At 41.8% G+C, this 26,294-nt stretch overlaps 1 protein-coding gene across 1 annotated transcript in view; it reads right to left on the reverse strand.

Moving 5' to 3' along the window:
- Positions 1-26,294, reverse strand: part of si:ch211-26b3.4 (connector enhancer of kinase suppressor of ras 2) — a 582,714-nt gene that overhangs the window by 176,789 nt on the left and 379,631 nt on the right. The window contains 1 exon segment of the mRNA XM_060832168.1: positions 12,983-13,221. Coding sequence (XP_060688151.1) covers positions 12,983-13,221 — 239 coding nt within the window.

The raw sequence follows: 26,294 nt of genomic DNA on the forward strand, positions 1-26,294 counted from the left end.
GAGCAGATTCAGTTCCATGGAGAACAATGAACCAAATCTTTAGTAGTCATTAGAAGTGGACCTAGGTGCACTTATTATTACAGCAGTACAACTGACTACAGAAATCAATGGAAAGGGAACCAAAAAGCAATTCCATTATGAAGATGCTCAGAATCTGTGTGAACATGGAACATTACAGCACAGTACATGCCCTTCGGCCCTCGATGTTGCACCGACCTGTGAAACCAATCTAAAGCCCATCTAACCTTCACTATTCCATTTTCGTCCAAATATTTATCCAATGACCATGTAAATACCCTTAAAGTTGGCAAGTCCACTACTTGGGTGTTCCAAGCCTTTACTACTTTCTGAGTAAAGAATACTTATGACCCCTGTCCTTTATCTATCACCTCTCAATTTAAAGCTATGTCCCCTTGTGCTAGCCATCAACATCCAAGGAAAAAGGCTCTCAATGTCCATCCTACCTAATCCTCTGATCATCTTGTATGCTTCCATTAAGTCACCTCTTAAACTTCTTCCCTCTGACAAAAACAGCCTTAAGTCCCTCAGCCTTTCCTCATAAGATCTTTCCTCCATACCAGGCAACATCCTGGTAAAAGGTGAGAGATGAAAGCAATGAGAAAGAGAATTAAAAGACAGTACTACCTACCAGAATCTAATGGTTAGTAAGAAGAAGAATATATTGCCAGTGTTTCCTCTCTAAAATAAAAAGACCTCTTGCGATGTAGGAATCACAGGTAACACTGACACTCAATGTCCCTCTTCAGTGCCTTTGGGATGTTAGTGGTGGGCCTCCTTGAAATGCTACCTTTCAGGTAGCAATGGTGATGCTACAAGAGGGTTAAGGTTAGGAAGGGAGTTCCAGGACATTGATGTATCGACAATGATGGAGCAGTGATATGGATCAAAACATCAACATTGCTAAAAAATGACATGCACAGGAAGGCTGACCTCATCAGGCTGAAATGGTTTACTATGGTTTGTATGGAACTGTTAACTGTCTTCATTAACTCATTAATTTCAAACCAAGACTATTCTCATGCATCGGGGTATTGTCATGGGCTCACAGGAGGGATTGCCTGTTTTGAAAAAAGATACAATGTATGCACGTATTCCTTTTGCCTCCAAAGAACATTGTCAATAAATGCTGATTCTAACCCTAACCCTACTGCGAATCAATCACTCTGCAAATCCAACGATAACCTTTAATTGATTTCCAGTGTAACTTTTAGCACAGTTGGTATTATTTAGAAGATGTTGTTCAATAGCAGAGTCACATCTTATGTTGGACACTACATTCTGAGGCTGGTTAAGCACAGGCAGTAGCTGCCTTTTGTGCACAGTTAAAAGGATGTGGCTTGCCAATTCAGCATTCAATCCAAATCCTTTTATTTGAATGCAGTGAGTCGAAAGCAGGAAGAGTTGTTCTTAAGGTGAGGATGAAGTCAGCCCTGGACAGCAGGGTGGTGGTGGATGGGAGCTAGTTGCATCTCTTCAACTTCAAATCCTCCCAGTGCACTCGGTATTACCAGGGATGAGGTGGATCAGTCATGAAGAGGGATGGAAATAAGTTTTTCAGCTATATCTAAGAAGATTGAAAGTGACCTGATTGAGATCCTCAACAGTCAGAGTGTCAGGATAGAATAAATATTCTGCTGGTTGATGAAATTGTGACCAAACGGGCACAGACTTAAGCTGGTTACAAGAGTTAAAGGGGAGGTTGCAACATATATCTTTACAAGGGGTTTGTTTAAATGTAGAATTCTCACTGTCACAAACCACAGTGGAAGCAGATCCCAGAATTTTTGTTTTTGATGAATGGAATTAATTGTTTGAACGGAGGAGTATTGAAGGAATATGGGATACAATCAGGAGCATTCATTAGCCTAGGTTGCTCATGTGCCATGTTAGAAAAAGTGAACTACAGGAATTCTGTTAAAGTGGATGATCTCTTTTTATGATTTGAGGATGAAGATAGTCAAGGGTAATTTTAACTGATCCTGCGTGAGTCAGAATTTGAGAAGAAGAGCAAAGAAAATTGATGACTGAAGTGAAGGCAAATAACATCCATAGGATTTTGCTCTTGACCTCCCATGTATTAAGTTTAAGACAACTCTAGACACTTGTAAATGACCATCATGGAGGGAAATAACCAAATACAATTCATGCTGAACTTTGTTGCTGTGCATTCTTACTGTAAATACTGCATCCTTAAAATGAGTAACGGCAATAATAGTAGATGAACTCTTAACATGTTTGTGTAACATTCTCTGTTCAGACGTATAACCCATTTAAAATTAAAAAAGTCTTGCAAATGCAGAATTGTATGAACATGTCATGATGAGCATCCTTCTGTGATTCTTTGAGGGTAACAATGGTATTTCCTATGCTTATGAGTCATGGTAGCTGCGATATAGATGAATGATTTTAGACCAAAAGCTTGAATATTTTAGGAAAATTGAACAGTTTTTTAAAAAAAATGATTTTGTACTGGAAAATCTAAATTCTGGTTTTCCCTTGCAGTTTGTACTGTGAAGTAACACAAATTTCACAGCCCAGTACATAAGAACACAAAGGTGTTTCAGTACATCAAGGCAGTTTAAATAACACATTGAGTGTAAAACAGGTGAGAAATTAAATACAAAGCAACATAACTGATTCAATTTGATTCAAACCTATGACTTTTTTAGTTAGTAAAAAAGTTTTTAATTCCGATTAAAAGTTTTCTGACAGCGTAATCTGCAATTGTGGCAGGCAACTTAAAGCATAAAGCTCGTTCCTGTTCCACCATTTTGACCTATCCATCTGAGCTTCACTCTGCTAGCAAGCACTCTCATCTACAACATTCATTTTTCTGGATTTCTCTCCTCAGGGTATTTTCAGTCACATGACTGATGTGATTGATGACAAAAAAAGGCCTGATTTGACTGATGATGTCTTCCCTACTTGCTTCAGTCTCACACTTTATTGTACAATTTGCACTGATCTCACTGATTCACAAAATGGCAACTTCAATCATTCTCGACTGAATGGTTTCCTACACAGTTTGATAAATCATTTCAACTTCAAAATACAAATGTTTTTTAAAAAATAATTTCACTCCGACTGAGTGTAGACAATAGATCACCAAAAATTAAGCAGAAAATTTGCCTGTGAATTACTAACTGAGAGAAGAGGTACAGAGAAGTGACAATGGGGGAACTTCAATTATTCTAAAATAGATTGGCTACAGTAACAGTGTAATGGGCAAAGAATTCCTCAAAGATGCATAATGTAGTCTCCAGCTTAACAAAGAAGGAAGCAGGACTGGATTGGATTTTGGGCACAGAGTGGGGTATGTGAAGCATGTTTCAATGAGAAAGCATTTGAGGAACAATGCTCATAATATCGTCAAGTTTAAAATCACTATTGAGAAGGAAAAGGCACAATCAAACATACCAATACTTTGTTGGAGAGGGGCGAACTTCAGTGGGCTGGAAAGAATCTGACCAAGTTAGATTGAAGTCAGACAACTGTATTTGAAACAGTGAGTAAACAGAGAGACAGGCCTACAACAAGGAGATGAATTAGTTACAAAGAAGACACTTGCTCAAGAGATGGAAAGAAATAACGCAGCGAGATTTCTCCAGATGATTAAAGATATAGCGATTAAAGTGAAACCATAAAGAGGAGGCTTATGAAAAATGTAAGAGCTGAGCCAAAAATAGAAAATGCAGAGATCATCTAAAAAAAGGAACTAAAAGGAGCAAAGACAGTGTCTGACGATAGATCAGTGACAAATGTAAAAGGAAACCAATGTCCTTCATAAACCCATAAGTAGGAAAATAATAGTCAAAGGAAGATTATACAGCAGAAAAGACACATTCTTGTAAAAGCCTGGGAAATTGGTTGCAGTAAGTCTGTTACATGAGATAAGGAAACACTGCCGCTGCGCAGAAGAGTGAAACTGGACTGGACAAAACACTTCATGGAAATGGAGAGACTGGAAAAAACTGGGTTTTTCTCCCTCCAACATCTCAGCAGAAACTGTCTCCAGTGGCAAGAGGATTGGTAAACAGAAGGACATAGACTTAAGGTGACTGGCAAACAAATCAGTAAGCATGAAGAAACATGTTTTAGACATCAAGCAGTTGTGTCTGGGAAAGACTGCCTGAATGAGTAATAGAAGCACATTCACTGGTAACATTCAATGAATGAATTAGATCAATATCTGAAGGGAAAACCTCAGGTGAACTGCCCCAAAACACCAGAATTGTGAGATTAATTGGCCTTTTCAAGCCAGTATGGGGGCTGATTGGTCACATTCTGTGTGATATCATTCTACAAATCTAATTCCAATGAGATTTATTAACATAACTGGAGTGAACTGTTTGTCCATGTGTATTGTCATTAGTACAGAATAGTACGAACAGACATTTGAAACTACAATTCCTATTCTTTTCATAACAAATGGAATATAAACCCATGCTGTTTGCATGATCTGTCAATTGATTTACTTGCAACCATGCTGGTTAATTCAAAATACATCAAGAAGCCATGGTCGGTGGGATAAGGGCTTACTGTCAGAATGTTTCAAAGAGCTTGAAGGGTTATCTCAAAATGTTTTGTTTCATTTTAAATTTTTGATTCATTTTCACTTTTGATACAACTCCAGACAGGCCCGTCTTCTGTCACCAAGTCACCCATTATTTACACATGGAGAGTCCTTGACACTGATCCAGTTCCATCAGAGCCAGCTCTCAGAGTGAACAGAACCTCTGGCATGCCTGTTGTTATCTGTCAGCCAGGGCTCCTTGATTGAACCAGGTTAACATCCACAATTAGGGAACTCATATTCTATGAGGTCCACTTGGCTGACCCTGTTACAATCATGACGTCGCTCTCGCTTTGTGCCTGAGGACACAGACTGGTTTTTTTTTGCAGCTCCTCCTGGGACATTTTAGCACCTGGCCAGGTTCCACCAACTTTGCCTCAGTTACAGGCAGTGTGTAACACAAGGTAACCTGCCTCTGGCTCCCCTCTTCAGGTAACAAAGGCATCGAGGCGGTGATATGAGCTATGCCCATCATAGATTCCAAGGTATCTTCAATGCTTGATGGAGATTGAGAACACACAAGTTCTGGAACAGTTGGAAAGGCAATCAGTCAGGTTTTGCTCTTACTTCATTTGCAAATTTGCAGCTTTCACATGGTCCACGTGCTTGTTCAGAACCGTCGCACCGACACGAACTTTATATGTCACTGGACCTGACCTCACATCAATCATGCAGAGCCATTTCCGTGGTTCCCACACCAAACATCATCCCCAGAAGTAAACTGCCCCCTCAGTTAGCGAAGTCTTCTATTCGGCATTGGCATTCTTGAAGTCATTCAGCCTCTCTCCCACCCCAGGTCTGGGAAGATCAGATTTAACCGGTGTGGACTCTTCTCCCCATTAGCAACTCTGCTGGAACTATCCCTGTAGTTGCATGAGGGATAGTCGTATAATCAAATAGGAACCAGGATAGTTTGGTATCAAGTAAAGCTGAAGGCTGTTTCTTTAAGTTTGTCTTCAAAGGTGAGCTGCTCTTTCTGTCAGACCATTGAATGATGGATGGAATGGAGTTGTCCCTATATGTCGAATACTGTTCAACTTCAGGAAACACTCACATTCCCTGCTGTTAAATGATAGCCCATTATCTGTGACCAACATATTACAAAAGATGTGCACAGTTCTTCTATCATTGTTCCCCTGCTTGACAAATGAACTCTACACACGTATAGCCACTTTCAGAGGGCATCCACACTGACTATGAACATTGAACCCATGAAAGGACCTGCATAGTTGACATGTAACTAAGTTTAAGGTTTACCCGGCCATTCTCACAGAAGTGGGGGAGTTGCTGGTCATAAGTTTTGACCTTGTTGGCACTCTGGGCATTGCCCCAGCAGTGCAGCTATGATTACACCCAATGCTAGCCACCAAATACAACGTCTCACCAACATCTTCATTTTGGAAACCCCTGGATCACCCCACTGGAGTTCAGCCAGTATCTGATGGCAACCTTTGCTCGGGACAATCACTCTTGCCCCCCATAATCATACAGCATTCTCTACTGTGATCTGGTATGTCTGGGTCCAAAAATGTTTCATTTCTGACTGTGATGGCCCTTTTGTATCCCCCATCACCACCAGATGTTTCAGTTTTGCCAGGATCAGATCTTTCTGTGTCCGAAGTCTGATATTGTTAGCCATTACCATTATGGACTCTTCTAATGGCGGTACTATCAGTGATGTATTTGCCAATGGGAAGCGGCTCAAAGCATGAGCATTTGCTACATGGTGCCCTGGATGGTACTCCAACTTGTAATTATATGCACTTAATAATTAGAACCCACCATTGAATTTGGCCTGAAGCTATAGGTGGCATGGCCTTGTCTTCTTTAAGTAGACCTAGTAGGGGTTTGTGGTCCATTATTATTACAAATTTATGTCTGTAAAGGTACCGGTGGAACTTCCTGACTCTAAATATGACCACCAAACCTTCCTTTTCCATCTGGGCATATTTACACTTTGCATTAGCCAAAGCCCTGGATATGTACACTATTGGGCGTTCCTCTCCATTGAACCACCGAATGCCTCACGGGGAGGCATTGTATGTCAATATCAGACTTCACTTGGGATCGTAGTGTACCTACACCTTCAAGGATAGCTGTTTCTTCACTTCCCTGAAAGCTATGGCTTAGCTAAGTGGCCATTTCGAAGGCTGATCCTTTTCAAGGAGTTGATGCAAAGGTGCCAAGAAGGAGGCCAGGTTACATACGAACTTTCCATAACAGTTCACCAGCCCAAGGAAAGACCTAATCTCTAATACTGACGCGGGAGCCAAGGAACATTTGATCATCCTCAATTTCATCTTCCAACAGGTGTAACTCGGTATCACCGACTCTGTAGCCTAAATAGGTCACTTGAAACACATTTTTGCCTTCGTAGGCAGATGCCCGCCTGGGAGAAATGTCTAAGGACTATGCCAAGTTCTCTAAGTGCTCCTTATTGGCCTTCCCTGTTATTAGCATATCATCTGGATAAAAGGTGACATGGGGTAGACTTGTAAAATGTTCTCCATCATCTGCTGAAAAATTGCACAGGTTGACGATACCCCAAATGGTAGTCTGATATATTGGTACAAACCCTTATGGGTATTAATTGTAACATATGCCATCTAATTGCAATTGCAGGTACACATCGCTCATGTCCAGGTTCATGAAGGACAGCTCTCCTGCCAGCTTTGCATATAATTCTTCTCTGTGAAGGACTGGATATTTATCCAGCTGTGAGAAATGGTTTACAGTTTGTTTAAAATCCCCACAAAGGCAAACTGACTCATTAGGCTTCACAATCAGTCGGACGGTACTGCCCATTGTGCACTAATCGAAAAGTGAGCCAATCTACATGAATCTTTTCCAGCCAAATTCACCCCATCAGGCTTGGGCCTGAGCTTTTTATTACAGTCAATGAGAACTGAACCAGCTGCTTCTCAGAGAAGACCGGAACCAATGTTGTAACCTTAATCAGTAAAGGTTCCCCGGTATATGCTCTCAGTTATCTATCCAGCACATTCTTAAATGAAAGCACAATCTCTACAGGCAATTGTGAAGTGTCTTCCTTGCAGTTTCCTTTGTTGGCACTCAGCTAACTCCTGGTCTTTCCCAGCTCAACACTGTCCTAGAACTAGGGCAGTCAACTAACTCTGGTGGAAGGGGACAATTGTCTTCCTGGTGTCTATACTGTGGTCCATTGTGAATATGAGAGGTTACAGCTCCAGGGTACCCACTGCTCTCATGTTGCCTGTTGCTGTAACAGCAGGAACAAGCAGCTGGTGCTTTGCATCTTATATTCAGGGAATACACAGGAGCCTTGCTACTTTCAGACATGCACACACACATTTCCCCTTGAGATTCATCATCAAATGATCAGGTTGTAAGTGTTGCAAACACCCAGAATGTGATTGGAAGTTTCATGTATCCACTCATGATGCTCATTTCAAGGCACAGTTGAAAAATCTGAATACACCATGTTCAACTTACACCAGGACACTGCTGAAGACATGAATTACATTCCAAATGAAGCAGTCAGACTGAATTGCAATGAAAGAAATGTTTTGAAAACCTAGCTAATTCCAGTCCAAGTAAGACAAGGTTTATTCCTACAGGTCAACACTATTGTTACATGTCAAATTGGGCTAGAATATTCTCACTACAAATTAATGCTTTGAGTTGTAAACAGATACTCCACAATTGGTTATTTCTTGCAGGTGAATTTTAAGAGTTATTCTGTAAATATATTAATATGTGAATTCCCAAGGAAAGAAAAGAGGTCTGACTATCAAAATCACTAAATAATCAGAACATCTGGTCAGTCAATATTGCTGAAAAGAGAGATGAGTGGGCAAGTAAACAAGAGGAACAAGCTCAAGCCTTGTGTCTTTATTGAATGACCTGAGATCTTAGTCAATTAATAGAAATACAATGCTTTCTCCACAACAATGGCTCAGCCAACCTTGCCAATCAATCAGAACACTTTTCTCCCAAAGTAGAAACTTTTGTGACTGTTTGAAGTTTGGTATTCTTGCATTTGTCCTGATGAGATGAAAAGCTTCAGCAAAATTTCTCTATTTTCAGCAACATTTAGATTCTGCACTTGGAAGGGGCTATTTGTCTCATTGTTGTGCTTGAGGCTTCTCTGTATGCAAGTGACAAAGTCGCTATACTTCAAAAGTACTTACTTGGCTTCGGATATTCTGTTGCTCCTCGGATGCTGCCTGAATGGCTGTGCTCTTCCAGCACCACTAATCCAAAATTTGGAAATTCTGTAGTTGTGTAAGGCACTATATAAACACAAGCTCTTTGGTTCAATTTCAAAACTGCGACTGTAGCCAAATAGAATTGGAGGGGTTGAAACTTTGTAGCTTTGTCAATCTAAGGAATAATATAATGCTGCTTTTCACAGAATATATCATTACAATTGTTGAATTACCCGTTGACTGAAATTAGCCCCACATTATATCTCCTTCAACAGCTAAACTAATTCATTCTGTTTTCAAATGGCTGAAGTAAATTATTCTGAAGTTGAAATCATTTCTGTTCTAAGGGGTAAATAATTAAAGGGTCGAAAAAGGCGGCACTGGAAAAGCACAGCAGGTCAGACAACAACCGAGGAGCAGGAGAGTCAACATTTCGGGCATAAATCCTTCATCAGGAAGGACTTATCCAAATAGAGACCAAAAATTTGATCTTTTTCTGGAGGCAAGGGACTTGACAGCAATCTTTACACGAATACGTTGTGTCAAAGTGCTGTTTCTGGTTTCTCTCTCAGAGGTTTGTGACAAAAATAGCCATTTTACAAATGTTCAGCTTGGACAAGCCATGAAGAGAGAAGACCAGCAACAACGAGAACATGAATCACTCGTTAAGTTGCTGACAAATAGCAAGGACTAACCTTTTTTTTAACAATTGCTATTCATAACCAACTGCTCATTTAGTCAAATAGATTCTAGGTACCTTATTTAAATTAAGTATAATTTTCCAAAATGGACCTCACAGAAAATGGATTCCTTTGTGTCTTGTTACCTTGTGAGAGGTGCTGATCAGTGCTGTGTGGCAGGAAGCAAACCTAATATTGTGCGCTTTTATTAAGAAGCCAGCACAACAGCAGACACAAAGATGTGTCGCTGTGTGAGACCTTACTCCCAGCACATAGCCATGATAATGGTACATGAGGACTGCTGGAGTTCAAGACTATTCTCAGAATCCAATCTACCTGCACTCCTTACTCCAGTGGAGTGCAAAATTACTCTCTGCTGTCAAGATGATCACAACAGGTAACATTAATGTGTACTATTATAATTGTATTACTTGAATAGTGAGTAATTCAAATTCGAGGGCCTTTCTAAATATGAGTGCGGGCTGCAATACTCCAGCAAACATTTATCACCAGCAAGGCTTCCTGACAGTCCCAGAACTGAATGGAATTAGCTCTTTCGACAGTCAAATGATCTCATTCTGCTTCTGAATGGCTGACATAAATTATTCTCAAGTTGAACTCCGTTCTGTTCCAAGGGGTAAATAATGAAAGGATTGTCAAAGGAAGGACATATCCAAATGGAAACCAAAGATTTGGTCTTTTTGTGGAGGCAGACAACTTGACAACAATCTTTACATGAATACGCTGCATCAGTTTCACGAAAGAAGAGTATGCTGCTGGTGTCACTGAGAAAGATAATTGGTTATCCATTCAAAGTTTGGGAGAAGATTTGTAGCTCGGGTGCTCGTTGTTGTGGTTCTATTCGCCGAGCTGGGAATCGAGTGGTTATCCATTGCTTGAGTGTAACCACTTCACAAGGTTGGCAGAGGGAAGGAGTCAGGTGTGGAAGTCAATAGAGAGTTATTATAAAGAAATCCTACGTGACCATGTTGATTGAGGTCTTTGATGAAATACTGGAGATGATCAGGGGGTACAGTTGATGCAGTGTACAAGGATATTCAAAAGACATTCGATATGATACAAATGAACAGATTTGTTAGCACAATTAAAGCCCACTAAACTTAAAGGTTCACTGGCAGTAGGGATGAAATTGACCAAGAAGCAGAAAGCAGAATGTACCTGTGAATGACTGGTGTTCAAACTGGAGTGATATGTTAAGTACGGTTCACAGCGGTTGTTATTAGAATCCCTTCTCAAATTGATATGGAGCTGGACTTGGGTAGATGGGGAACAGCTTCAATGTTTTTGAGTGAAATGGAACAAACAGTGAGGAAAATAGTATTCCTGGAGGACAGAGTCTGGTGAAATAGAAGGCATGTGAAGGTTAACTCAGGGAAACAGGAAGCAAAGGTTTTTGGTAGGAAGAATGAGTAGAAGCAATATAAACCAGAAGGAGCAAATTTAAAAGGAGTATAAGAACAAAGAATCAGTACCTTTCAATAAATAATTATTTATAAAGGAAAAGAAATTGCATGGCTGTGAGAAAAGGGATTGAGATTAATTAGATAGCTGGCACAGAGATGATTGGCTCAGGGACCTCCTGTGTTGTCTCATTTATGATTCTGTTATTAAAACCCAGTGACCATTTTCGATGTGTTGCAAGATGGCACAAACTGTAATGAGAAACATAACCCCACATTATCTGATTTAGCTGTTGATTGAGGATAAATATTTATCTATGATTAAGCAGCCACAAAAAGGACAAGAATGAACAGCAGTGCTCAAACCAAGGCCGAAAATCACACAAAACAGGAACTGGAATAGAAGGCACCAAAAATAATTGCATTTCAGCCAAAATAAGGTTTTGCGGCAGTGTTATTAACAGCAACAAAATCTCAGGTTGCTGGCAAAGGTAGAAACACATTGAGTCGAGCATTTAAGAATGGTCTTAATTATTCTACAGCCATGTAACATCCCACTACACATCCTTAATTCACTCAATAACACTGAGTTGATCAATATTTTGCTAGTTTTCTTTCTCGGCAGTCATGTTAACTAATTTCCTCTGAATATAGTTAAAAATCACACAGCATCAGGTTATAGTCCAACAGGCTTATTTGGAAGCACCAGCGTTCAGAGTGCTGCTCCTTCATCAGGTGGTTGAGGAGAATAAGTTTTTAAGACACAGAGTGCATAGCAAAAGTTTACAGTGCGATGTAACTGAAATTATATATTGAAAAAGACCTGGATTGTTTGTTAAGTCTCTCATCTGTGAGAATGACCACGTTGGTTTCAGTTTTTTCATATGTAAATCACAAACTTCTTTTAATTTTTAATTTTTTCTAATTTTAAAATTTTGTTTTACATTCTCAAGTGAATTTTAACAAGTGGTGTCCTGTCGGCCCAGATAATGTATTGAAGGTGTGAGCTTCCCTGTGTGAGGCTGTCTGTGCCACAATGGTCGGGCTGATTCTAATGTAAAAAACAGATTTACAGAATCTTACATGGATTCATGCAGTTTTTGAGCAAAGTAAAGTCTAATTCTGCAAGTACAAATTCACCCCACAAACCTATATGTGGATGTGTGCATGTGGGTGTGTGGTGGGGTGGGGGGGAATAGTGAATGGATTTTATTTCAGAACTTTGTCAGAATATAAACCAGAGGTTAAAATTAGTAATATTAACATTAATACAATAATAATGGGGATGTTGATTCTTTTACATTGATTAATACTTCAGTGAAAACAATGGAGGGAAAAGAAAGATGTGTGAACACTTGGCCATCACAAAAATAGTTCCTAGCCTTTCATGCTTGAGTTCTTGAAGATTCACTTACAGTAACAATTTGAATACTGTTGATCTTTCCCCATACTAAGAGCTGAACACTGTGCCCTTCGGCAAATTAGATAAAACACAAGGTCCCAGTCGAGTTTTGCATATTACAAATGCAATGCATCAACCAAATCTCCTCACAATTTAAATAACACTGGCTTTAAATATGCAATTAAACTACAAGGCAGACAATGAATCACCACTAAAATTCCAGTTAGATGTACTGGATGCAGATGATACCAGTTGCTGTTGTTTGACGCTAGTGAGGGTTTGGTGACAGCTCAGCTATAAAAAGTACTAACTTATATTGTATTTGGCAATCTTATCAGCAACATAATATCGAAGCTAGGCTGGGATTTTTTTTATTCCTTGAGGGCATTTCAGTGGGACTGAAAATGTAAAACTGCTACAGATTCAAATAACTTCTGATTGAAGGTGCCAAATAGTGTTCTGTAAGCGTAAGTGTCCTCACTAACCTTCAAATCTACCCTTGCACTTTTAAAGGGACATTATTTTACTTAGACTGTGCAGAGATGCTTTAGAACATACTTCCAAACGCATAGCCTGTGCACACTTTGCTATACTTAGCTAATAAGATACAACACATATGCTTGACTTGGGCCAGGGAAATAGATCAGCTGGATAATAGGAATGAATGGAAGACCAAACTATAATATATAATAACTTACGTGGTAGAGGGGTACTGTGTTGCTTTCAGGTAGTGGAAAATTCAAGATGTCCTGAGAGGTGGGGTCGAGTCTCACAGGGGCTGTCAATACAGAGGGACTAATTGGGTAGCTGGGGCTTCCTGGATTCTTCTTTCTCCTTGAACTCCTGCCTGTATCTCTCTTGCTCTCCCTCTGTGTCACAGGCTCCTCTTGAATGATCAGAATCTTATCATCACTCAGATACCGTAGAAGCGAATCCTCTGGGTCAAAGGAGGGGAAAAAAAAAGCACAACAGTGTGGTAAGTTCTTTTGCAAATGCATCAGAATGTACAAGCTGGTAAAACTCACAACTGAAGCACCACTTCCTTTCAGTGTTCAGTCAACCACAAAGCAACATCACTGCAGCCAACAACCGTCTACTTTGAGCTGCTTTAGCGACCACCCAACCAAGAAACATTCCATTGCAACCAAACAAAAAACAAAGTTATTTTGGAGACACTGGTAAAACTTTCTCACAGTCAAATGTATCTTCAAACTTTCATCAAGTTGTTCTCAAGGAAGCAAACTGTGGTTCAGTTCAGGATATGTATTAGTTATAGACGCAGTTTTATAATCATTTCCTGTACCATGATCAGATGAGATGTTCTATTTTAGGCACAAACTTAATAGCAATGCAGATGAATATTAACAATAAAAATCAATTGAACAAAGAAAACCCTAAATAATTTTACAACAGTGCTCACTTCCAGATTTCCAAAGAAATTCTCACTCATGATGAATTTTCTACACAGTTCCAAAGCAGTGAGGGCATCACCCTCTGCTGGATTGCTTCATGGATACTTTCAGCCTCTCCTTGGCCCCAGGCAGTTCAAAACATTCAAAACGCCAACATGAGAGATAACCTTGGGTAACTCATAATAAAATCAAAAAAAGAAATTGCTGGAACTACTGTGCAGGTTAGGCAGTATCTGTGGTGGGAAAAAGAGTTAATGCTTTAGCTCCATGACCTCTCATTGGAATATTAACCATATCCCTGTCCATGGATGATGCCTGTCATGCTGAGTTTTCCCAGCTTTTAGTTTTTGCTATTTCAGATTTCTAGCAAGCACGCTACTTGTCTCTTTGGGCATTGACATCTCATGTTGGATTTTTCTTATCTTGTACTCAGTGAATTTGTGCCCATGCATCTTCAAATGAGTGACAAACCTCGGTTTAGACACAAGGGTAATCTCTTGAGGACAACAATTCTGCTCTACATGTCACAAAACTGCTGGATATGACAGCACTATCTGAGGTGTGCTCAAAGCCTATCCAGTCAAACACTGAGCACAAAACTAAGAAAATTTGTCTTTATGTTACTTCCTTTGTTATACTGTTTTGGCTGGGCTCAATGCAATTCTTACCATGAGAATTAAAGGCGCGCATGAGCATTTTGCCTTTCACAACCACAGGATGTCCTGAAGTGTTTGCCAGCCAATGAATTACTTTTGAAGTCTTAAGTACTGTTGTAACATGAGACATATGGCACAGAAGGTCACACTAACAGTAATGAGATACAGAGCCAAAAAACATGGTCTGAATAATGTTCGGAATGAATGACAAATACTGACCAGGAAGAATGCCCCTGCTCTTTAATAGAACATAGAACAGTCCAGCATGGTATGGATCTCCAGAGTAAAGCTGAGAGGGCAGATGGGTCCTCACTAAAAGTCTCACTTGAAAGATAGCAATGTTGTTACTGCAGCAGTCCTTCAGTATTGAACTGAAGTGGCAGCTGTGATTATAGACTCGAGTCTCTAAAGTGGGACTTGAACCCACAAGCTCTGACTCAAAGATGAGGGTGCTACACACTCAACCACTGTTAACACAAGAGTGACAAAAGTTCTAACACATGCAAGGTTATTGATTTCCTCATTTAATTAACATAAAATAGACCGTCCACTCCTCTATATCTTATGTTATATGTGTTGTACACATATTATTTAGTCATTTATATTAAAATGTTACATCTGAGTGCAATTCTTGCCAAGAATACATTTTGTCATGTTACGTGTTTGCCACGTTTTTGGCTTTAGATTCATATGTCACAATGTATAATGGATGGATTTATAATATTGGCACTATACACTTGCAGGCTATAGTTACACTTTCCTCTCAATAGGGGTGCAGTACTATTTCAGGGTCATATTTGCAAATCCCCCAGTTTGTATACGAGAGAAACTCCTTCTGATAGAAAGGAGACCAGAATTGCATGCAATTTTCAAAAGTGGCCTAACCAACGTCATATACAGCCGCAACATGACCTCCCAACTTCTACATTCAGTGCTCTGACCAATAAAGGAAAGCATACCAAACACCGTCTTCACTATCCTATCTACCTGCGTCTCTACTCTCAAAGAGCTATGAACCTGCACTCCAAAGTCCCTTTGTTCAGCAACATGCCCTAGGACCTTACCATTAAGTGTATAATCCTTGCTAAGATTTGCTTTCCCAAAATGCAGCATCTCGAATTTATCTAAATTAAACTCCATCTGCCACTCCTCAGCTCATTGGCCAATCTGATCAAGATCCCGTTGTACTTTGGGGTAACCTTCTTCAATGTCCACTACACCTCCAATTTTGGTGTCATCTGAAAACTTACTAAGAGTACTTCCAATGTTCACATCCAAATCATTTATATAAATGACGAAAATTAGTGGACCCAGCACCGATCCTTGTGGAACTCCACTGGTCATAGCCCTCTAGTTTGATAAACAACTCTCCACCACCACCCTCTGTCTTCTACCTTTGAGCCAGTTCTGTATCCAAATGGCTAGTTCCCCCTGTATTCCATGAGATCTAACCTTGCTAACCAGTCTCCCATGGGGAACCTTGTCGAACACCTTGCTGAAGTCCATATAGATCACATCAACTGCTCTGCCCTCATCAATCCTCTTTGTTACCTCTTCAAAAAACTCAATCAAGCTTGTGAGACATGATGTCCCACACACAAAGCCATGTTGACTATCCCTAATCAGTCCTTGCCTTTCCAAATACATGTAGAACCTATCCCTCAGGATCCCCTCCATCAACCTGCCCATCACCGATGTCAGGCTCACCAGTCTATAGTTCCTGGTCTGTCCCTACCACATTTCTTAAATAGTGGTATCACGTTAGCCAACCTCGAGTCTTCTGGCACCTCGCCTGTGACTATCAATGATACAAATATCTCAGCAAGGCGCCTAGCACTCACTTCCTTGGCTTCCCACAGAGTTCTAGAGTAAATCTGATCAGGTCCTGGGGATTTATCTACCTTTATGTGTTTCAAGACATTCAGCACTTCCTCCTCTGTAATATGGACATTTTTTTGTGAGGGAGTTTGACAAGGGAGATGTAGGGAGGATGTTTTGCCTCATGATAGAATCTAGAACTGAGAGTCACTGCTGAAAAAGTAGAGTTGTCCACACAGATAAGATGACCTTTTTATTTAGAACATCCTGAGTCTTTCAAACTGACTTCCTGAAAAGGTGGAGGGAGCAGAGTCCTTGTGTATTTCAGAAGCAAAAAGATTCCTGTGAAACACAAAGCTGAAAGGTTATCAGAGGAAGGTAAGAATGGGGATTTGATGTTATAAGCAGGTCAGCCTTGATTTTATTGAATGGTAACATAGTCTTGAGGGGCTAAATGGCCATTCCTACATCTTGTTTGCATGTTTGTGTGAGTTACATTGAGAGGTCACATTCTCTGATTGGGAGATGGCACCTGGACTTCACTCTCTATGAGTAAGGGCTTGAGAGAGAATCATAGAATCCCTGCAGTGCTGATAGAGACCATCCAGCCCATTGAGTCTGCACCTCCAAAGAGCAACTTACCTTACAGTCATAACCCCACATTTACCACAGTTAACCCACCCAGCCTTGGGCAATTGTGCATGGCCAATCCACCTAACCTGCATATTTTGGACTGTGGGAGGAAACCTATGCAGAGATGGGGAGAACGTGCAAACTCCACACAGTCACTCAAGGCTGGAATTGAACCTGAGTCCCTGGCACTGTGAGCCACTGTGCTGCCCAGTTATCAACCAGTTCACCATAACTATGGGCTGGATTTTCTCTACGAGCCTCTATATCCACCATCGAGTTCAAATTAGGGCTGGAAGCCTGCACCTTGTGGGAAACAGTCTCTTAATGTGATTTTCCAAGAGCAGCTGATTAAGGTCAGTGGGGAGACCTAGGGCTTTTGCCCGAAATGTCGATTTTCCTGTTCCTTGGATGCTGTCTGAACTGCTGTGCTTTTCCAGCACCACTCTAAACTAAAAGGTAAAGGGCAGGTTCTCAAAGCCATATGCAAAATCATTTTGAAAGCAGTGGGATTCTCTAGCCAGTAGGAGAGGCAGAGGGCACCTCTCCATCCTTTTCAAACTTTATACTAAAAATGGTACTTGTGGCTGGGTCATGTTGATGGGGCTACAGTGTGACTTACAGCTGCTCAAGTAAGTCGTGAGGACATTCCATCTGCTGTCTCCAAAACTGGCCCCAGCCTGAGGAAAGTTGGCGGAAATTGGAAAACCTGATCTGGCTGTTTCAGTTGGCCAGGCGAAAGTGAGGACAGCAGATGCTGGAGATCAGTCAATAAGTGTGGCGCTAGAAAAGCACAGCAGGTCAGGCAGCATCCGAGGAGCAGGAGAGTCTACGTTTCGGGTGTAAGCCCTTCATCAGAAAGTTTCCTCATCTCCCCTTTCCCCACCTCATCCCAGGTCCAACTTTCTTACTCAGCAATGCCATCTTGAACTGTTCTACCTGTCCAGCTTCCTTCCCACCTATCCACTCCACTCTCAGCTCTGACCTATCACCTTCAACTCCCGCCACCTGCGTCTACCCCCACCTTCCAAGCTATCTGCCCCCCCAGCCCCATCCCCCTCCTATTTATCTCTGAGCCCCATTCCCAGCCCCCCCCCACTCCTCCCTCCCCCACATTCCTGATGAAGGGCTTATGCCGGACTCTCCTGCTCCTCGGATGCTGCCTGACCAGCTGTGCTTTTCCAGCACCAGACTTTTCGACTCCTTCAATTGGCTTTCAATGACTTTGAAGAAGGGTAGCTCTGACACACCCCTTGTCCCCTCTGTTCAAACATCAACCCCAGGGAAATTGGGCTGAAGATTAGGGTCCAACTTGCAAAGCACCCTGGCGGCCATGAGTGTTGCCTGTAGAGACCTCCAAAACTCAAAGTTCAAAAATCCTGTAGTTGAAGGATCTGTAGCTCAGCAATGAATTCAGCAGAAGACAAATCAATTCAGATCAAGGATAAATTGGCCTTGCACACCAGGGTAAAGCAGGTGAAAAGGAAGTCACTAGTCTCTCCCAGCTTGTGCCAACAGAGGTAGCAATGAAGAGAGATGTGAAGCGAGTTCCTAATTCATTAGGAACTCTATTAGACCTGGAGCGTGTGGACTCCCTTCCCATCATAGGAGGTAGTGGAATAGATCATTGAATGTGATTCACACTGTGAGGGGAGTCTGAGCTGACATGGAGACAAGGATTTCCAATCGAGGATGGAGGACACATGTTCGATGCTAGAGGGACCATCAGAGGCCCCAAATGTGAAGGGTTGCTCTGGCAGATGACTAAGGGAGTGGGGGAGCGGCAGTCACTTCAAAACTGAAACACCCTCTCTCCAGCTTCTTTAAATTTGGAACAGCAACATGACTTTTGATGCCAGACTACCACCATAGGGGTGGGGGTGCTGCTGCCTCCAGTCACTTAGCTGGGCCCTGCTCCTCCAGCCTCTCGAAGGCTTAGGTCAGCTCTTTATGAGTCAGAAAAGCTACCTGCCCATGTGCCGTGTAGCCTCTCCAACTCCTCCATCTGCTGTGCTAAAAAATTACCCGGAGGCAGGATGGAGCTAAGCTAACTTTAGCTCCTCCTCACCTCCAATACCGACCCTTGGGATCGGGCTGAAAATCGAGCCCTTCGAGTTTCTGGTCGTTGTCCAACTTCTAACTATTTTTGGATACGTAAAGATGGCTCAGCAGTACATTGCGTATGGAACTAGCAATTGTTAAAATGTGCCATGAAAGATCAGAAATGCTCAAAGGCATTATCAAAGCACCTGTGACCAAAAATCTGTCAGATGCTGTTACTATTTTCAAGGGATTGATTGTAGAGCAAACATTCTGCTGAAAATTTAAACTATTTTCTCAGTCTTCACATATTCCCTCACCTTTCAAATAAAAAAAAACATGTGGAGACATTCATTTATCCCAAACATTTCATGACAATAGGACATTAGAAAGCACTTGACAGCCAATGAAGGACAGTGTAGTTCCTCTTGCAACGTGGAAAACATGGCAGCTCAACAAACTCTCACAAGCAATAATGAGAGTTTAACCAAAGAGTAATAACCAAGCAATTTAACATAGGTGCCAGGGATAGAGGGACAAACCCTGACCAGGAGAAACCGGCTTGTCTTCTTCAAATACTCCCATCAGTGCATCTTTTCCATGCACGTGACACAGCAATAGGGCCTCAGTTTGTAGTATATTCAAGGTTGAGGTGGACAAATGTTCAATCAGTAAGGGTATCGAGGGCTATGGAAATAGGACAGGGAGGGGTCCCTCTTATGGTGCAGAGGTAGTGTCCCTAGACCTGGACAGAGAGTCATAGAGTCAAACAGCAGGGAAACAGACCCTTTGGTTCAACCAGGCCATGCCGACCATTTCAAGTCCTACCTGCTCCAGAGGTGTGTAATAACATCTGTGAACAGCTTGCTTAGAAAAATAGGTTAAGTAAAACTAAACAAAAAGGATGAGGAAGTGGAGTTGAGGATTATCAGACATGATCTTGTTGAATAGTGCAGCACATTCAATGGGCCGAATGGTGCACTTCTGCTCTAATGCTGTTAACATTTTATTGGAAAGATCCTGACAGTGCAGCACCCTCTGAGTGCTGCACTGATATTGACTTGGGAGAACCATGAAATGAGAGAGAAGTTCAAAATTAAATGGATCTCCCAAGCTCCTTGCTGCTCAAAATATCATAAATGACTCAGTATTTAGGCTGAACATGATTGCACTGACATTTAAACTTTGAAAAATTCTTCCAAGGGATTGTTGGGCATTGTTGGCATTTCAACCATATTGATGTATATCTGGTGTCACATGTGGGCCATTCCAGGCAAGAGCAGCACATTTCCTTGCCCAGAGCTCTTTGCAACTGTCTATGGTGGTTATCACAGTTACTATTGCTGAGACTGGTTTTGTATTTCAGACTGAGCCGTTGAGGGACTTGAACCCATGTTCCTAAGCGTGCACTACAGTTTAGTTGCATTGCTATTACATCAACATCTCCTGTGAATGAGCTCACAGGAAGTAGAGCTGCAGTATTGATGAAACATTGACTTCACCAGATTACAGAGAAGAGTTATGGGAGATCCTATGAAGCAAATAAGCTTATACCACTTAAAATTTCCTCTTGAGTAATTCTTAAATACTTCAAACTCTTACTTGAAATTATAACAGAATGGAGATGCTATTCATGCATGAGCAGAGATTGCCAGCTCAATAAGAAAATATTAGCTCAAAAGCACGGTCCATGAACCAAAGTATGTGTGAGGATTTCTCACTTCAAAGAAAATATTAAATATGCTGAGGAGAACAGCCTTCAACAAAGCAAAGGAGGACACAGAGAAAGGTGAAGCTAATATCAACTCCACCAATGGCATGGGAACTAAGTGGTTAGGCCTTCCAGAATTACTAGCCATCCGACCATATGAAGGTGTCTGGGAAAGGATCCAATTCTACCAATCACCTCAACAAAATGAATTCCGAACGAGTTTTCATGGCTCCCCCCCACTGCCACTCCCCACTGAGGCTGGTGGGTTTCCCTTGGGCCATTATGGTCTTCTCCATAAGGATGCCTCAAAATGAAGGTGCCCCCATTATTACCCTGATAGAGGTCATCTCTTTCAATGATGCGGCTGAGGGTACTGAGCTAGCAGCCCATTGACTGTACCAGCAATATGAAGAATGATCTTAACTAGACACAGGCCTGGTGTTAACCATTGCATTGGCCATTGCTGGGAGTACTGGGGTCTCACTCATTGTCACCCACGTGCCACCTTTGTATCAGGGACTTACCCCATGCCAAGCAAACCAAGCATATGTCTTTGACATCAGTTTATGCTTTGCTTGTGTATGTTTCAATGGATATATTTTCTTCAGCCATGAAACCCAAACTGTCGCAAAAGAGATTTCAGATAAACTCAGACCCAACTGAATGAGAAGAATCAGTTTGAGGAGCTCTACAGCCAACTTGCTTGTGAAGACTTCAACTTCAAATATACTAATTGTTTCTGGAGAGTTTGATCAGGACCAAGGATATTTAGCAGTTCTCACCAACCATGCATGCAACAACGTCAGATCTGATCCGAAGGTTATAGTTTACAGAGGCTGTGGTAGGTCCTGCCCTCCTGTATGGCTCTGAGATATGGTCTGTCTACAGTAGACACCTCAAGTCATTGGAGCAGTACCATCCATGCTGTCGGCGCATGATCCTGCGAATCCACTGGGAAGAATGACAACCAATACCAACATCCTTGACCAGGCCTACATCCCCAGCATCGTAGCACTGATCGCCCTCCGACCTTGACCGGCTACGATGAGCTCGGCACATTGTCCACATGACCAACACGAGACTCCCCAAGCGGATGCTCTACTCCCAGCTCCAAAATGGCAGGCGAGCCCCAAGTGGACAGAGGAAGTGCCTCAGTGATACCCTCAAGGCCTCACTGGCAAAATGCAGCATTCCAACAGATACCTGGGAATTACTGGACCATCCAGGAAGGTGTCGAGCACCTCGAGAATTGTTATTGGGAGAAATCGGAAGCCGGGCGCAAACAGGGAAAGAAGTGCATTGTCACACGAATGCCCCACCCACCTCCTTCCCATGACCACCTTCTGCCCTAAGTGTAACAGAGCCTGTGAAAGCTATATCAGTCTGTACAGCCACCAACGGACTCACCCTGAGAGTGGAAGAGAGCTGCCAGTGATCATGATGACGATGACATGTTTCTAACATATGTGCTAAGGTTAAGAACACGCAAGGGTCACTGCAGATTTGGGAAAGGCCACTGCAGGTTTGGGAACAAGTTTTTAAACTATGTACCCACGATCATGAAAATAAAACACGCTTGAGGTAAGTGCTGGTTTTTTTTGAAACAGGCTTCATTTCCAATAAAGATTGCAGCTATGCAAGATTAGCAGTAAGCAACTTGAGATCTTACTGATCTTTTTCAATCCTGTCAGACTTGAAAAGGTTCTCCCTTAGCTCATTACCAGCTTTTTAAAAAAAATCATCAATGACAAATTGGAGAATTGCAATCTCTGGCACCATCTTCAGCTGAAATCTCTAACACAAAGTAAGATTGAGGGAAAGACCCTGGGGACCAATTGGCTGCAGCTATTGCTTGTAAGAAATAATCTGTGCACTTGACACAAAAACTAACATCTACATTATATTCTGAAATCTGTCCGATTAAAACGTGATGTTAAATAATGATGGAATAAAATTACAACGTGAATCTTTCATACCTAGGTGAGTCATCTGGGCCTGGTTTTGTTGAAACCTTGCACTGGGGTAATATCTTATACACTCCATATTTTATTAGTTTGGTACAGATATTATAGCCTGAGTTCATTATGCTGTTATGTACTCCATTGGGAATTGGTTAGGTGAGTTGGCTGGACAGTTAGTTTGCAGTGCATTATGATACCAATAGCAAGGCTTCAATTCCTGAACTTGCTATGATTATCATGAAGAAATCTCCTTCTCAACCTCACACCCTTGCCTGAAGTGTGGTGACCCTCAGGTTAAACCACCATCAGTCATCTCTCTAAAGACAGAGCAGCCCTATGTTCCACTAACATTATGGGACTTCACCATCATTTGTTGGAACAGCCGAATTGCCTTAGTGCTAAACAGTCAATTATTGCATTTCCAGGCTCACCCCCAAGTTAAAATCAAGGCTGAGAATGAGATTTAGGTTCTTGATTGGTAAGGAGATCAAGTGTTATGTGTTGAAGGCAGGAGAATGGGGTTGAGAAACACGTTAGCCATGATAAATGGCAAAGCAGACTCAATGAGCCAAATGGCCTAATTCTATTCTTTTATCTTAGGATTGCCGACTATTGCTACAGTTATTTGGAACATTGCCGAGCAGTGTTAGGAACACTGTGATCACTGGAGTCATGGTTTACTGTTTCGAAGGGGAAACCATGTTGATACTTCTTTTTATTCTTCTGTGGTGTCGTTCTCGGGGATATTGGCACAAAGCAATTCTGATTCTGATTCTGGCCTTCAAATACAATTGAAATGTAAATGGTCCAGGAACTCCGAGCACTGTCAGAAACCTTGATGTTGGAGGTGCGTTGTTGGACTGGGGTGGACAAGGTCAGAAGCTACATGACACTAGGTTATAGTCCAATAGCTTTATTTGAAATCACAAGCTTTCAGAGCACTGCCCCATCATCAAGTGAAGTGCTCCTTCACCTGTTTGTTCCCCTATTATAGACTTTCTGAGATAAAGATTTCGGAGAGGAGATTTAACTCTGCATGTGATCAATAGAAAGACAGCTTGGCCTGTTCCGCTTTCATTATTTTGTTTGTTGATTTATCACTAGGATGTGGGCATCATTGGCTAGGCCAGCATTAATTGACCATCCCTGACCTCCCTGGAGAAGTTGGTGTTGAGTTGCCTTCTTGAACCCCTGCAGTCCTTGAAGTGTAGCAACAGTCACGGTGCTATTGGATAGGAGCTCCAGGATTTTGACCCAGCAATAGTGAAGAAACAGTAATATATTTCCAAGTCAGGATGGTATAGCTTGGAGGGGAACCTGCCCGTAGTGGTGTTCCATGTAGTCGCTGTCCTTGTCCTTCCAGCTGATAGAGGTTATGAATTTGGATAGATCTATGGACATGTTTGGTGAGTAGCTACAGGCATCTTGTAAATGGTTCACACTCTGCAGTTCTGTTCATTTGCCTCTATCTTTAATGGGGTCAAGAGCAAAGTGGGCCAAATGAATCTGAACTGAACACCAGTCAGTTCAGATCTGAACATCCCCCACTCACCTATTGTACTCTATGCTACTTTCTCCCCACCCCCCTCTCATTTATCTCTCCACCCTTCAGGGCACTCTGCCTGTGTTCCCGATGAAGGGCTTTTGCTCCTCGGATGCTGCCTGAACTGCTGTGCTTTTTCAGCACCACTAATCCAGAATCTGGTTTCCAGCATCTGCAGTCATTTAGATCACTTACCGACCCACCAAAGCGCAACCCACCCATACCCCTACATTGATCCCTTACCTAACACTACGGGCAATTTAGCATGGCCAATTCACCTGACCCACACATCTTTGGACTGTGGGAGGAAACCGATGCACCAGGAGGAAACCCACGCAGACACGGGGAGAACACGCAAACTCCACACAGTCAGTCACCTGAGGTGGGAATTGAACCCGGGTCTTTGGCGCTGTGAGGCAGCAGTGCTAACCACTGTGCCACCGTGCGCCTCATTGTTTTTAACCTCTTACACAATTCAGTCAAGTCACCCCTCACTCTTCCAAACTCCGGTGGAAACAAGCCCAGCCTGCCCAACTGTTCCTTAAAAGACAATCCGCTCACTCCAGGTATCAATCTGGGCTGCCTATGGACTGCATTTACATCCTTTCCTTAAATAAGGAGACCAAAGCAGCATACAGTGTTTGAGATGTGATCTTACCAATGCCCTGTGTGACTGAAGCATAAAGTCACAAGTCACACGACAACAGGTTATTGCCCAACAGCTTTATTTAAAATCACAAGCTTTGTCAGGAGCAGTCTCCGAAAGCATGTAATTTTAAATAGACCTATTGGATAATAACCTGGAGTCATGTGACTTCTGACTTTGTCCACTCCAGCCCAACATTGGCATCTCCACATCATTCCTGAAGCATTACATTCCTACTTTTAGTTTCAACTCACATAATTAAGGATAGCATCCTATTAGCCTTCTTGATTATGTGCAGTATCTGCCAATTACCCTTATTTGGATCATGCACCTAAATTCCTCTGTACCTCAGATTTCTGCAGTTGTTCTCTGTTGCACTAATGTTCTGCTTTTCGATAATTTAGTGGCATTGATGTTTCTGCAATGCCACAATGAATCCAGGATGGTATGTTGTCATTTTCGGAAAGATTCTTAGACCATAGTGACAAGCTTTGGGGCAGATAGGACCTGCTTAGGTCAGAGGCTTGCGCCTACTACCAGCTGGCATTGAGTTCCTCATGGTGCATATTGTACAAAAGCAGGGATATAATTTTGGAACTACACAGAACACTGGTTTGGTCACTGCTAGAATTGTGTGTCAAATTCCAGTCACAACATTATATGAAAGGGGGTCAATAATGTGAGGTGCTGGAAAAAGCATAGCAGGTCAGGCAGCATCTGAGAAGCAGGAGAGTCGATGTTTGGACAGGACCTTTCATCAGACTCTGATTAGGGTCTTAATGAGAGTCCTCCAAAAACGTAGACACTCCTGCTTCTCAGATGCTGCCTGACCTGCTGTGTTTTTTCAAGCACCACATCTTATCAACTCTGACTCCCCAGCATCTGCAATCCTCACTATCCCTTACACTATATGCAGGGCGTAGTTGTTCTCAAGAGTGCAGATAAGACTTACCAGAATATTACTAGGTCTTGAAAATAAGGAATGATTAAATAAGTTTGGGTTGGTTTTGTTAGAACAGAGGAGGTTGAGCAGTGTCTTGATTGATGTGTACAAAATTGAGTGGCCTGATGGACAATAAAGATCTGTCCTTGGAGTGGTCAATTACCAGAGGTCACAGATTTAAGATCATGAGTAAAAGGACTAGAGGCAAAGTTTTTTTTTGTGTCTGGAATTTGCTTCCCGGTATGGTGTTGGGGTAAGGCCAAAGAAAGTAAGAAATACTAGCTATGCATTCTAATCATACCTTCTAGTACCTGGCCCATAGATTCACAGGTTACAGTGCTTCAGGTGCAGGTATATTTTAAAGAAGGTCAAAGCTTGACCTTCTTTAAAATATACCTGCACCTGAAGCACTGTAGCCTGTGAATCTATGGGCCAGGTACTGGAAGGTATGATTAGAATGCATAGCTAGTATTTCTTACTTTCTTTGGCCCATGAAGACATGATGAAAGTTATCTGTGCTGTAATGTTTCTACAGTTCTATTTTGCTACTGATATTTCACAAAGTGATAAAAAGGGAGAGGATAAACTTTGAGGTTAAACTTATAAGTAATATTGGCAACTTCTGTGAGTTATATAGAATGGAAGAGAGA

Source organism: Hemiscyllium ocellatum, chromosome 11 (genome assembly GCF_020745735.1).
Source record: "Hemiscyllium ocellatum isolate sHemOce1 chromosome 11, sHemOce1.pat.X.cur, whole genome shotgun sequence".
Taxonomy (NCBI): Eukaryota; Metazoa; Chordata; class Chondrichthyes; order Orectolobiformes; family Hemiscylliidae; genus Hemiscyllium; species Hemiscyllium ocellatum.